At 42.8% G+C, this 12,881-nt stretch overlaps 1 protein-coding gene across 1 annotated transcript in view; it reads left to right on the plus strand.

The window, feature by feature from the left end:
* The window catches only part of HIRA (histone cell cycle regulator), a 1,376,152-nt gene that overhangs the window by 558,921 nt on the left and 804,350 nt on the right, over positions 1 to 12,881 (plus strand). The window contains exon 12 of the mRNA XM_069620059.1: positions 1,156 to 1,368. Within this exon, the coding sequence (XP_069476160.1) occupies positions 1,156 to 1,368 (213 nt within the window). The remainder of the gene's footprint in view (positions 1 to 1,155; positions 1,369 to 12,881) is intronic.

Below are 12,881 nucleotides of genomic sequence, written 5' to 3' on the forward strand. Positions count from 1 at the left end.
CCAAAACGACAGCAGTAGACTCTGCAAGCGACACACGGTGTATGACTTTAAAACGAAACTGCTTTAAATATTACTGAGGCTTCCCAGCCTGCTGACTGGGAAATATTCATGAGCATGTGAGATACCCATGCTGGAGAACAGGAGTTACAGGTAGGTAACTTGTTCCAAATGTTATTTAGAACAGAAGAGAAAGGGATACAAAGCACCCCTACCGCACCTCGCTGTAAGGTGATGTCGGCAGTGTAAAATAAACAGAGTTTCATAATGGGGGTACAAAGTCCCCCGACACTGAAGCACTAAGGACTGATCAGGCCCCTTAAAAAAGGCATGCTACGAAGAATAAGTGAAGCAACAAGGCAGGGCAGGTTCAAATCAAAAACAAAAAGATGGAGGGAAAGCAGCTAAAAGACAATCTTTCCTAACAGTGGACCTACTTTGTAATATTACAAGGCCTTCACAGACCCTTACTATTTTTATATATACCTTATTGTTTACTGTGTGGTATTTATCCAAGTTTTTATTTGACCTAATAGACATTCTGTGTGATCTTTTAATAAAATGTTTTTGTGTATACCTGTGGTAGTGTGTTCTTTGGGGGCAACTATTAGGGATAACTGAACATCACTGCCAGCCTGATTGAGCTGCCATAGCTACTCCATTAGAGAATTGTTTTTTTTTTTCATTTTGGTTGCAACTCAGTGTTACTATTAGATTAGATGGATTTAGAGCCCTCACCAGAATGTTGTACAAAACTCTCTAACATTCGCGATGCACAAAGAGTCTTCCATTTCTCTGGCCCGGATGTAGGACAGCCAGGGATTAAGGAGGAAGAGAATATTATGGGCAGAACTAGCTGTAGAAGAGCTATCACATGTTTACCTACTACTTTCCCGCAGATGCTTTCCAATGTAGTACCATGCAATGTTGTCTACTGCTAATAGCAAACATTACCTCCTGTTGACAAACGCGGATGGAAGGAAAAATTTGCATATAGTGAGGTTCTGGGAGTTTGAAGACTTACAAATGGCTAAGCAGAAAATATATGCAAATGTGGCACATAAGAGTGCAAAGTGCAATACTTGCTACAACATTTATAACTTTGTCCATTGTGTAATGAATTGTTTTTTCACCCTCTTCACTCCGCCATTTCTATAGAACAATATCCATCAGAAAACCTATGGCAAAAGTTTGGCAATAACCACTGAGGCTCTGCTCTCTACCACCATCATCGAAAACCCTGAGATGCTTAAGTACCAGCAGCGGCAGCAGCAACAGAAGATGGAAGAGAGGAATGCAGCTGTTAGGGAGGCAGCAGCACCGAAGGTGGCCAGCATGGTGAACGGAGAAAGCTTCGATGACATCAGAAAGGTCTGAGTCCTACCGATGGGTGATTGCTATTGGTGGGGATTGTAGGATTGTATTCTCTGGGCAACTGTATGTGTATATACGTAGTGAACTATTATTTTTGGGTTTTTTCTGATTGCACGCAGCTCTCTCCCTAGAATATTGTGAGTCTAGGCTGTATCATGTGAGGATTGCGGACTCTTGTCTTGAGTCAGGTATGGAATTGGTCTTAGTCTACCCTTTTGTTTGGCAGGATAGGGTATCTTACACAGGCCACAAGAGAGCTCATTATAAACCTGTGCTCTGTTTTAGTCACTTTGCATCTTCGGCCATGACTGCTAATGGTGCTCAAAAGCAGGCAGCCTTCTGGAGCAGCAACTCCTTTGGCCAGCATTCTCGGAGGAGACATTGCACATGGAATTCAGAAAATTAGTTTCGATGGCTACAGCCATAGTGGGCCAACTCACAGCAGCTGTTTGCCCGCATTTATTTACAGAATTTTTATGGGGGGAATAGCGCCCTCCACATGCTCTAACTAGCTTTAAATATTTGCTAAACACCCCCAAATAAATGCTGCAAATTAATGTGGCAAAATGGCTGTGGGGGGAAGAAATGCAGAGAAACTGCTTTGATGAGTGTGCCAGTACTGTTTTGAGGGCTTTCATTAAATGAAGGTATTTCTCTTGAAGCCATGTTCATTGGCTGTGCATTTCAGAGCCCAAGGTACTTTGATAGTCACTCATCATGTTCCTTTTGAGCTGCATTGCATACAAGAGAGCTACATCATGTTTGGTCGGCTGAGTGCAGAAAATGTTCAGTGAGCATTTTGCTAGTTAGGTATTTGGTATAAGTGGGGGTCAGAGGGTTTTGAATGTGACCTGCATGTTGGTGCCATACCAGTGTTAGTGCTTTATAGCATGGGAAGCTAGCAGGCGAGCTCCTAGTGTGACTATGGTGTTCTGGATTACAAGGTAGGAGCAGGTTCGCTTTTGTTTGCAGGCAATGCACAGTTAATTAAGGTAGATCAGTTGTGAGATGGTTTTATTCACTACCACACACTGCATTATCTGTAATTGATAAGTCATGTTATGTGTTATTTGTATAGCACCTTCTGCCATGTGTTATGGCATTGAAGCGATGTGGTTCTAGTGGCCCTTGGGTAGACCATAGTCTTAGCAGATAAGAAACATTTGATAATCCATTGTATTCCAGTAGCTGATATGTCTTGTGCCGTAGCTGCTGTGAATGGTGCAACACACCACATAGTCTGCAAGGGTTGAATTTAGGATTGAGGAGGGTGTCAGCGACTGTGACAGCTGGACCAAATCGGTCGTATTCTATGGGGAGCAGCGCTGAGCAGAGAGAGCTAGCTTAAATTACTTAGTCACCCAAGAGCAACTTGATACAGTTGTAGGGTTTGTTGAGAAATGTTTTGGAAAGTAATTGCAGTGATCTGTGATTTGGTTGTTTAGAAGTGATGATTTCTAATGTGTGCCATTGTCCAAAGTATTTGAGAAAGGAAAATGCAATCGTCAGTTAAAGAGCTCAGGTATGGGTCAAAGACTTAAATATATGCATGGGTGGTTCTTTCAGATTTTTATTTAGAAAAGAGAGTAGAGACAAGACACTCAATTGAGTATAATTTATAGTCCAATTATGTATTGAATACATTTGTTAACATTTATAAAATGCCCCATAGGGCAGAAAGGTGCACAGTAATCATTTGCACATAGAGCAACGTACTTATTATAGTTTCCATTTTTATTCTGTATATCTGGATTTAGAAACACATTTGCCTGTATGTAATTACTGAAATGCAAAGCGTATATAGAAAAAAGTCATTTTCAGCAGGGTTATTAACTCTTTCTCTGTATGTACTGGAATATAAGGAATGTATAAAGAATACAATAGATGAGTCCTATGTTGTTCTGTTAGAGGGGAACATCCAGCGGTGAAATATGTTGGATGATGAGATGGCTGATGGGGTTCTTTGAGGTAGAGAGTGTGAGATGACGACCAGCACCTGCGAGGCTGTGTCAGCGGATCACCGGAGCACGATGGGGCACTAGGTGGTATGTCATGTACACTCCAGCAGTATTCTAGAGGCTTCTAAGTTCTCCACTTCTATCGGAGTATTAATGTGTGATGATTCTATCCCAGCTGTAGTGTATTATAATTGAAGTAACACACTCTTGCTTGAAGATAAACATAACTTTATTTAAGGTTCATATCAAATGTCTGCAGCTCTCTACCTTGGTCAGCCACTAACTGCCCAACCATTCTGAACATAAACATTCCAACATCTCAGTGGTTCTAATGATGGAACAGGTGTTGTGTTCTACATAGAACTGTGTGAGATCAATGGTGCTGAACGATGCTCAACATTGGACAGGATGAACTAAGTACAATATAACACATTTACTTCCCTTTTACCACAGTGAACTATTTAGAGTATGAGATCAACTATATACAATGTAATATGACGCATTCCACTCTAGGACGCATCGATTCCTGTGCGCAAGAGTGAATGCAATCTGCTTGTAACATTGAAGCTGGCCAAGTGGAGGAAGTAAATGGCTTGGTTCTACCTAGTATGTCTGATGGACTGTGTTTCATTCAGGTTGGTCCCCGACTGGGTTCTAGTCCTGTAGTGTTGTATGCCCGATCAGTTTCCACGTATAGAGATGGCTGAATAGCGTCCCCAATATTAAAATGGATTTCGAGAATCTGGCCTGGTGGACAGATTTTAGGAGGCCACCCTAGTTATAGTGGACAGGGGAACTCTGAGAGTGTTGCCAAAATCCAATCAAGGTAAGCATGGAGAGCAGTCAAAGCTGTTCTCAGGAGATTGTCAGTGGGGTCAGTGGTCCACAATGAGTCCACACAGTGAAGCCCACAATAATTCAATCTAAATGGCAATGAACAAAAATACAGTATTTATTCTGGGCTTTAAACACACACGAAAAAATGAAACAAGCAGATGATATCGCACAACAATCAATAAGCCTATTTACAGTCACCATAGGTTCTTATCATGCATTCAATGACATAAATAAACAAAAGAGGTAGGTAAAGTAAAGATGGAACCAGATCACAATTCATTTCCCCTAACATTAAGTCCCATCCCTGAGACTTATGGGGCCATGTGCCCAAACTGGAGCCACAATGCTTCTCCCCAGAATGCATCTAAAGCAGGTAAGTTACTTGTGTTGGTGATTGTTTAAAAGAAGTGATGCAACAAAAGTTACTAGACAAGTCAATGGTCTTCCTATCCATTGGATTTTACTACTCGGGTTCAACGACCAAAAAGCAGTGGAATGGAAGGATACAAAGAGACTTCTTCTCAATGTTATGCTATGGCGGACAGGGGGAGGCCACTATTTTGTGAAAGATTAATCAGGTTAGTTTTGTTTTCTACAGAGGGGAGATGTTTCCATAATGGTTCCAGTTTTCTTTTCTCAGCTCGTAGAATTTTTAGCTCTGCATGCATCCGTCCGCCCGTCCGTCCAATGAAGGAGCTGGGACTGTATGGTATCACGCCACATCTGAGGTGCCTGACAACCTGGGTGTGGGGCACCAATGAAATCAATAGTTGTCCCTGATTGGACAACTACTGGCTGTTTTAATGGTGCAGCTCCTTCCCATTGGTGAGCTTGGACTTGCTTCCAGGCTGGATTATGAATAAGGAGTCCTGCAGCCATTTCTCCAAGAATCCCTCGTAGAAGAACAGCCAACAGAAGATCCGAAGAAGGGACGCAGCATCTGTTCCTGCTTCTGTCCCGGTGAAGCTCTGCTGGACTACCTGATCTGCAAAGGCCCAGTGCAGTGCTTCAACCCCTGGCCTGGTGGGACCAAGCAGTCTCAACATTTTCTTAAGGATATAGCTGTCTTGCGCCTTCAGAAGTGTCCCTGGACAAACCCAGTGGACTGTTAAGCTCTCCAGTGGCCTACCCTGCTAAAACTGTTGCGTTCCACGTTTGCAGACAGAAGCGTGGTGATCGCCTGCTTGTGGAATAGGTTGCCTTCCCGACTAATTTCAGCCTCCCAGCCTCAAGGAATACTGTTCTGGAATGACTTCTACAACCACAACTGGAATGACGTCTGCAGTTGTCTGTGTTGGTGGCCGTCGCTGGTGTTCCCCTTCCCCTGTTCTGTGAAGTGTCCTGAAGAGGACTGCCTCGCTGCGTTCTACCTTTCTCCTCCACTGAAGGTTGCACTCTGCTCCTGGACCTGACCGGAAGAATCCTTGCACCCACAGCTCCTGGGCACCTCTCACCTGAACCAACAGCAGAAAATTCAACGCCCCCAGTCGGCCCGTCAAGGCATCTGGGAAGATCTGAGGCAGGGGGTTAAGTACATGCAAAGCATTTGTCTCCCCCTGTCTTCCATAGGATATCATTGCGAACACATCTCTTGTACACATTTTACTTACCTAGTAACTTTCTTGCATCTCTTTTTTTTTTTTTTTAACAGTCACCAACACAACTTACCTGCTACAGATACATTCTGGGGAGAAGCATTGTACTAATCGCCACAAGGCCCCACTCTTCTTAGGGATTGGTGGACTGCTGAAGCTAGGGAAATCACTTGTGACTTGGTTCTATCTTACTGCATCACTTTACCTACCTCCTTTGTTGATTTGAGTCATTGAATGGTGACTGTATATGTTTATTATTGAGTGCTGTGCAATATTATCACCTGCATGTTTCATTTTTTAGAGTGTGCTTAAGGCCTTGAACAAATATTGTATTTTTATACATCCTGTCTAAATTGAATCATTGTGTGCTTCACTGTGTGGACTCATTTTGGACCCCCGATCACACTCACACTCTCCCGAGAATAGCCTTGACTGCTCTCCTCTGCTACCTTGATTGGGTGTTGGCTAACCTCTCAGAGATCTCCTGTTCGCTATAACTAGTGTGGCTTCACAAAATCTGTCCACCAGGCCAGATCCTAAAAATCCATCTTAACAAGCGGTGCAATGTCATCCATTGAATTATTTCTGGGTAAGAGGATTCTTCTTGAGGGCTTTCCTGGAGACCGAGGTACTCCTCTATGCGGCGGTTGTTTAAAGGGAGTGTGTTCCAGATTTTGGGATGTGATGAATCGAGGAAATTGTCTCTTCTCCCCAGAGGGAGCCCCTTCCTGTGCGGTTGGGGAGGTGAGTCTGCTCCTCAATACCCTCACTAGGGGTAGAGGCAAGTAGGACCTCACCGGGGGAGACTCTCCTATAGGGGACAAGAACTGCCGTTCCCAAGGGGAACTCCCTCAGCCTGGATATACCATGTCCTAAATGGGATGTATTACAACACAAGCAAGAAAACATTTACTTTAACAAGTTGCAGACAGAATCTGAAAGAGGTACTCTTCTGCGTGGCAGCTGTGATTAATTCGATGGAGTCTTCACTGATTTTCCAGCGGTGGCCTCCTCCCATGTGGATAGGGGACGGCAGTCTGGGGCATAAAATTATCTTGGGCACCAATGAAAAAGTGTCCCACAGTTGCAAATGGCAATTCATTACTTTTGTGACAGACTGTTTGAATAGTACCCGAGGGCTAGTTTTCTGATAACCTGTGATGCAAATTGTGCTTTTTAAAGAATATGTATTCAGCCACATTGGTCAAAACGATTAGTCACATGGTGAAGTAACTCCTCAAACTGGCCCACATTGGCCAAAAAAGTGGCTTACTTTGACCAAAACCTGGCACACACAAACCTTTTGCATTTTTGGTTCGGGCATTTCCCTATAGGTCAGTCCGAGCCTGATGGCAGCCGCTACCTGATCCTGACCCTGGTTTGTTTGTTGGTTTGTTTATTTATTGTGCGTGCCGGACCCAGAGGTATCAGGGCGTAGGTGAAAAAAGAACTTACAGCTTAGTTACAGAAGTTAGGAGCAAAGGTAAAGACAGGTTACCTCGGCGTTACAGGATGAGGTAAGCAGCATAGAACAAGTATAGCGGCATATAAATGTATATAACATGTCGTAATTTACAGATATTTACATATTTAACAAAACTATATCAAAAATACATTGCATGCAGGCAGGGCTAAGTTAGTGCGGTAGGAGAGTGTGGGTTACATATCTTTCCCTATGAGCATTTAATTGTACTCTTTCTGAGTGTGTGTGGCAGGGAGTTCCACAATTGTGCTGCCCTAACTGGGAAACTGTTCCCTCCAATGGTGGACAGTTTGAATCTTGGCACTTGAAGAGAGTTAGGGTTGGCTGTTCTTGACGGTCTGATGGAGTTTCTTTCTGATAAATCGTTCTGTTAGGTAGCGAGGGGCTTTGTTATTTAAGCATTTCTGGATGAGAGAAGCCGATTTGAAATTAATTTTTTCTTGGGTGGAGAGCCATTTATATTTCCTTCTTATTTCGGAGATTATGCTCTTCTAGGGATGCTTAGGGCAGCCATGAGAGCATTATTTTGTAGCACTTGTATTCTGTTAATAGTTTGTTTGCCCCATTGTAGAGAGCATTACAATAATCAAGTTTTGCTAGGGTGAGGGCTCTAGAAAGGATTAAGCAACTGTCAACTGACAGGAATTGTTTTCCTGCTCTTATTAGTTTACATGTGTAGGCCGTAGATGAAGCCAATGAATTTACCTGTTTGGTAAGGTATAAGGTTGAGTCGTTGTAGTATTCCCATCAATAATGAATGCTGAGTAATTAAGGTTGAGTTTTGAGATGCGATCTGCGGTGCCCAGGATAATGAGCTCTGTTTTGTCATCGTTCAGACACAGGCCATGGTTAGCCATCCATGCCTGAACAATGCTATAGACTCTATTCACCAAAGCCAGATCTTCCTCATAATCCCCTGTAAGTGGTAGGAGAATCTGGGTATCGTCTGTGTAGTTGATATAGGTGATACCGAGATTGTCAAGATCGTCAAAGAGTGGCTTGGTGAAGATATTATAGAGTGTTGGCTAGACGCATGATGCCTGGGGCACCCACAAGTAATGGGTATCGGGTCTGCTGCGGCCGATGGTGAGAAGACCCTCATAGTCCTGTCACTAAGGAAAGCCTGTATCCAAACTATAGCTTCCTTTGAGAGGTGGGCCGCTGAGTCCAAGTGACTACACAGGACTTTATGGTCCACCAAGTCAAAGGCAGCTGAGAGATCTAGTAGAAGGAGAAGTGCTAGTATTCCCTCATCTCTTAGTGAGTCTGTTTGGGCCTTTAAATCGATAAGGGCTGTCTCTGTGCCATGTTGTAGTCGGAAACCAGATTGGCGGGCGCCTAAGAGTAGGTTCACCTCAAGGAAGTTCTGAATTTGGGTGCATGCTACCTTATCTAAGATTTCTAGTAGAAATGGCACCGTGGTGATGGGCCTGTAGTTGGTGGGTATGTTCGGGACCAGTGTTTGTTTTTTCAGAAGAGGGAGTACCCAGGATTCCTTTAGATTGCGCGGGATGGTGCCAGTCGTGAAGTAGGCGTTAATGAGTTTGGTGATGAAGGGGGCTAGATCTCTAACAGCGTCCTTGATCAGTTGTGCTGGGCATTGGTCACCTTTGCAATTGGATGGTTTAAGCACAAGAATCATTTTCTCTACCTCAATAACTGAGACCTTAGAGAAGTTAAATTGGGTATGTTCTATGGGTTTGGAGTGACATATTCTTTACATACAGTATCATATACTCATTTACATTGGGTCAGGGGAGACACATATTTAGTATAGAAAGGTTTTAGGAAGTTATTACGGGTTATATTTTTAAACAGCCAATTTTGCCCTTAACCTTCATTGCAGTCTATGGAGATTGCCCCAAGCCAAGATGGAGGTTCTCAGTCTAAATTCTGATTGGCTGGAGATTGCTTATAGGGAGGACAATGAACATTCTAAACTGCCTTTCATCGTCCTTGCCCAGCTGAGAGGTCGTGTGCCTTGTAGCTCCTGCTTACTTTGTCAAGGGTGACAAGTTTCTAGCAGTTGAGCGGAAGATCTGAAAGTACAACAGGAGTCGTGGTTGGATTTTGGTGTAGACACAAGACAGGAGTCAGAAATCTACCAATTTTCTGAGAGAAGAAGTTTTCAAGTCTCATTCACAAGATAAGTGACTTTCCAGTTTTGTTGAACTTTGTTAAAAGGGTATATTTATCTAAGGGATTGAAATCGCAAATCTGTAACTAAAAAGATTGAAGCGCGTACGTTTGTTCTTATCGCTACGTGTCAATTCAAACTAGCGCGTGAGTTTTTTCCTGTTACTTTTAGCCTGCGCGTGTGTCTCTGCGCGTGAGAGTGAAGCGCGAGCGTGAACTTTGGATTCGCGTTTACTGTTCGTTTACGCAAGGGTTTTTTCTGTGTGATAAATAAGCGCGTGTGTTTTTTTTCTCGCGATTTGGTTTTTTGCGCGTGTGCGTATTTATTCGTGAGTTGGACTTTACCGCGTGTAATTTTTATCGCGTCTTGGACTTTTGCGTTTTACCCGCGAATTGGATTGTCAGCGCGTGTGCGTTTTTTCCGCGACTTGGAGAAAAGCGCGTGTAAATTTTTATCGCGTCTTGGACTTTAGCGCAAGTGCTTTTTACCCGCGAATTGGATTGTCAGCGCGTGTGCGTATTTCCCGCGACTTGGAGAAAAGCGCGTGTGTTTTTTCCCGCGATTTGAATTGTCAGCGCATGTGCGAATTTCCCGCGACTTGGAGAAAAGCGCGTGTGATTTTTTTCCCGCGGTTTTGGATTTTAGCGCGTGTGCTGGCTTTCCACGTGAAGATTCCATCGCAAGTTAAATTCGTTCCTGAGAAAAAGACACTCTACAAAGAAAATATTAAAAACAAATACAAGAACTTAAAAGAACTTCTTTAAACTTACTTGAAGACCTTGTTCAAGAATCTTAGGGTTGAGCAGACTAACTACAAAGTTAAATTACATTCTTGGATCTACTGAGAAGGCTGAAAGATCTATAAGATTCTGGTCCACAAGTAAGGAAGTCTTGTCTGCTTATCACTTCTCTGGGCATTCTGAAGAGAAGTACCAGGTATGGTTTTTAAACTATTTTGGTAAAGGATTTAGAGTTTAAGGTTAGTATAGTAACCCATGAGTAATGAGGAATATTGCATGTTTATGTTTTAACTACAGGTGAAGAACCAGCGAGTTGATAGCTTCCAGCCTGGTGTTTGTTTCTTTGTCCCTTCCCCCTTTCCCCTGAAAGTGAGGTAAACTGAGCAGTTATATATATATAGTCAGCTCAGAGTGCCACATTTTGGGTGGATTGTCGGGGGTTCAGCAGCTTCTGCAGACATCAGGTTCTCAGCATGACAGTACCCCCCCTCCTAACGCCCAGTCCCTGGGCCACTCTTCAATGGACATTTTTTATGGAATCTTTCTACCAAACGAGGAGCATGCACATCACTTGCTTTCTCCCAAGTGCGCTCTTCAGGACCAAAGCCCTCCCAATCAATGAGATACTGTAGCTTTCCTCTTACTCTTCTAGAATCCAGAATTCTCTTAACCAGAAATTCTTCGGAAGCATCTTCCTCAATCACAACTGCCGAAGGAGTAGGTGTTAATCTAGTTCCTTTAACCACAGGTTTTAATAAACTAACATGGAAAGTTGAATGAGTTTTCATATGACTGGGTAATTTAAGACGAACAGCCACTGGATTAATCACCTTTTCAACAACAAACGGTCCTACGAAACGAGGACAAAACTTATTTCTTCCTTTAATTCTCAAAAACATGGTTGATAACCACACCAAATCTCCCTCACTATATTGAGGACTAATCTTTCTTTTACGGTCAGCAAACCCTTTGTATTTTTGTTTACTCTCCACCAAACACCCCTTTTGCCTTTTCCAAATTTCTTTTCATAACTTCTAGTCTCCTTTCGACTTCTGGGTTTCCTGAATCATTATTAATCTCAATACTAAGAAAACCAGGATGAAAATCTCGTCCCAAATAAAACGGAGACATAGAGGTGGCATCCTTACTACAGTTGTTATATGCGAATTCTGCAACCCACAACAAATCTACCCACTCTTCACCTGTCTGCAGATAACACCTCAAATATTTTTCCAACTCCTGATTTATCCTTTCTACCTGCCCATTGGTTTCTGGATGGTAACCTGATGATAAACATACCTCCACTCCCAATCTCTTACAAAAAGCTCTCCAAAACTTAGAAATAAATTGAGAACCTCTATCTGAGATGACCTGACTGGGAATTCCATGTAATCTTAACACTTCTTGCAAGAAACTGTGAGCTAAACTATCAGCGGTAACCTCTCCCTTCATTGGAATGAAATGTGCTTCTTTAGTGAGTAAATCAACTACAACCAATACCGAAGTACACCCTTTATCTTGTGGAAGATCCGTGATGAAATCTAAAGACACTGAGTACCAAGGCCGCGGTGGAACTGGTAACGGCTCCAATAACCCAGAAGGCTTTCCGATAAGATTGTTAGATCTAGCACAAATTTCACAGGTCTTAACAAAATTAAGGGTATCTTGTCGAATTTGTTCCCACCAAAAATTTCTTCTGATCAACTCAAGAGTCTTCAGATACCTTGGATGTCCTGCCAAGACTGATTCGTGACACTCCTTCAACATTTTTTCTCTAAGTTCAATTGATGGTAAATAGAGTCTGTCATCTAAATAAGGTAAACCATCTTTAATTTTGCGAGCTAGATCCAAACGAACCCAATCTTCAAGTTGTGTCTCAGAAATGGATTCCCGTACTTTCTTGAAGATTTCGTTCTCCTTTTCAACCCCAGCAAGAACAAAACGTTCTGGAGCGATCAATGGAAGAGGTTCACAGACCGACTTAACCTCACTTTCTGGAAACTGCCGTGACAGAGCATCTGCCTTTTTATTTTGATTACCTGGCTTAAAAGTAACTATATAGTCATAATCCGCAAAAAATAATGACCACCTAAGTTGTCGAGGTGTCAGAGTTTTTGCTGTCTTCAAAAAGAGTACATTTCAGTGGTCAGTTAATACAGTCACAGTGTGACGTGCTCCTTTTAAAAAATGTCGCCATTCTTCAAATGCTGCTTTGATCGCACGAAGCTCTCGGTCTGAAATGGTGTAATTTTCCGCCGCAGGTGAAACTCTCTTAGAAAAGTAGGCCAGCCACTGGATGCAATTGTCCTGCAACATTATGCCTCTGAGACAACACTGCTCCCATTGCCACATTGGAAGCATCAGCCTCTACAAAAAATGGTTTGGAAGTATCAGGGTGAATCAAAATAGGAGAGGTAATGAATTTCTCCTTCAAAATTTGAAAAGCCTCATCAGCCTTAGCTTCCCAAACAAATGGAACTCCTGTTCTTAAAAGTCGAGTAATTGGAGCTACTAAACTGGAGAAGCCTTCAATGAATCTTCGGTAAAAATTGGCAAATCCCAAAAAACTCTGGATCTCCTTCACTTTAGTTGGAGTAGGCCAATCACGATCGGATTCCACCTTTTTTGGATTCATTTCCAGGCCACGAGGAGTGATCACAAATCCTAAAAATGCTGTGTTCTCTCCAGTTAGTCCCTCCTGTAGAGTGAGTTTGATAGGCCTGACGTCACGTGTAGCTCTTTGTCGAACTAGCAGGTGAG

This window comes from Ambystoma mexicanum, chromosome 10 (genome assembly GCF_040938575.1).
Source record: "Ambystoma mexicanum isolate Mex_15411 chromosome 10, UKY_AmexF1_1, whole genome shotgun sequence".
Taxonomy (NCBI): domain Eukaryota; kingdom Metazoa; phylum Chordata; class Amphibia; order Caudata; family Ambystomatidae; genus Ambystoma; species Ambystoma mexicanum.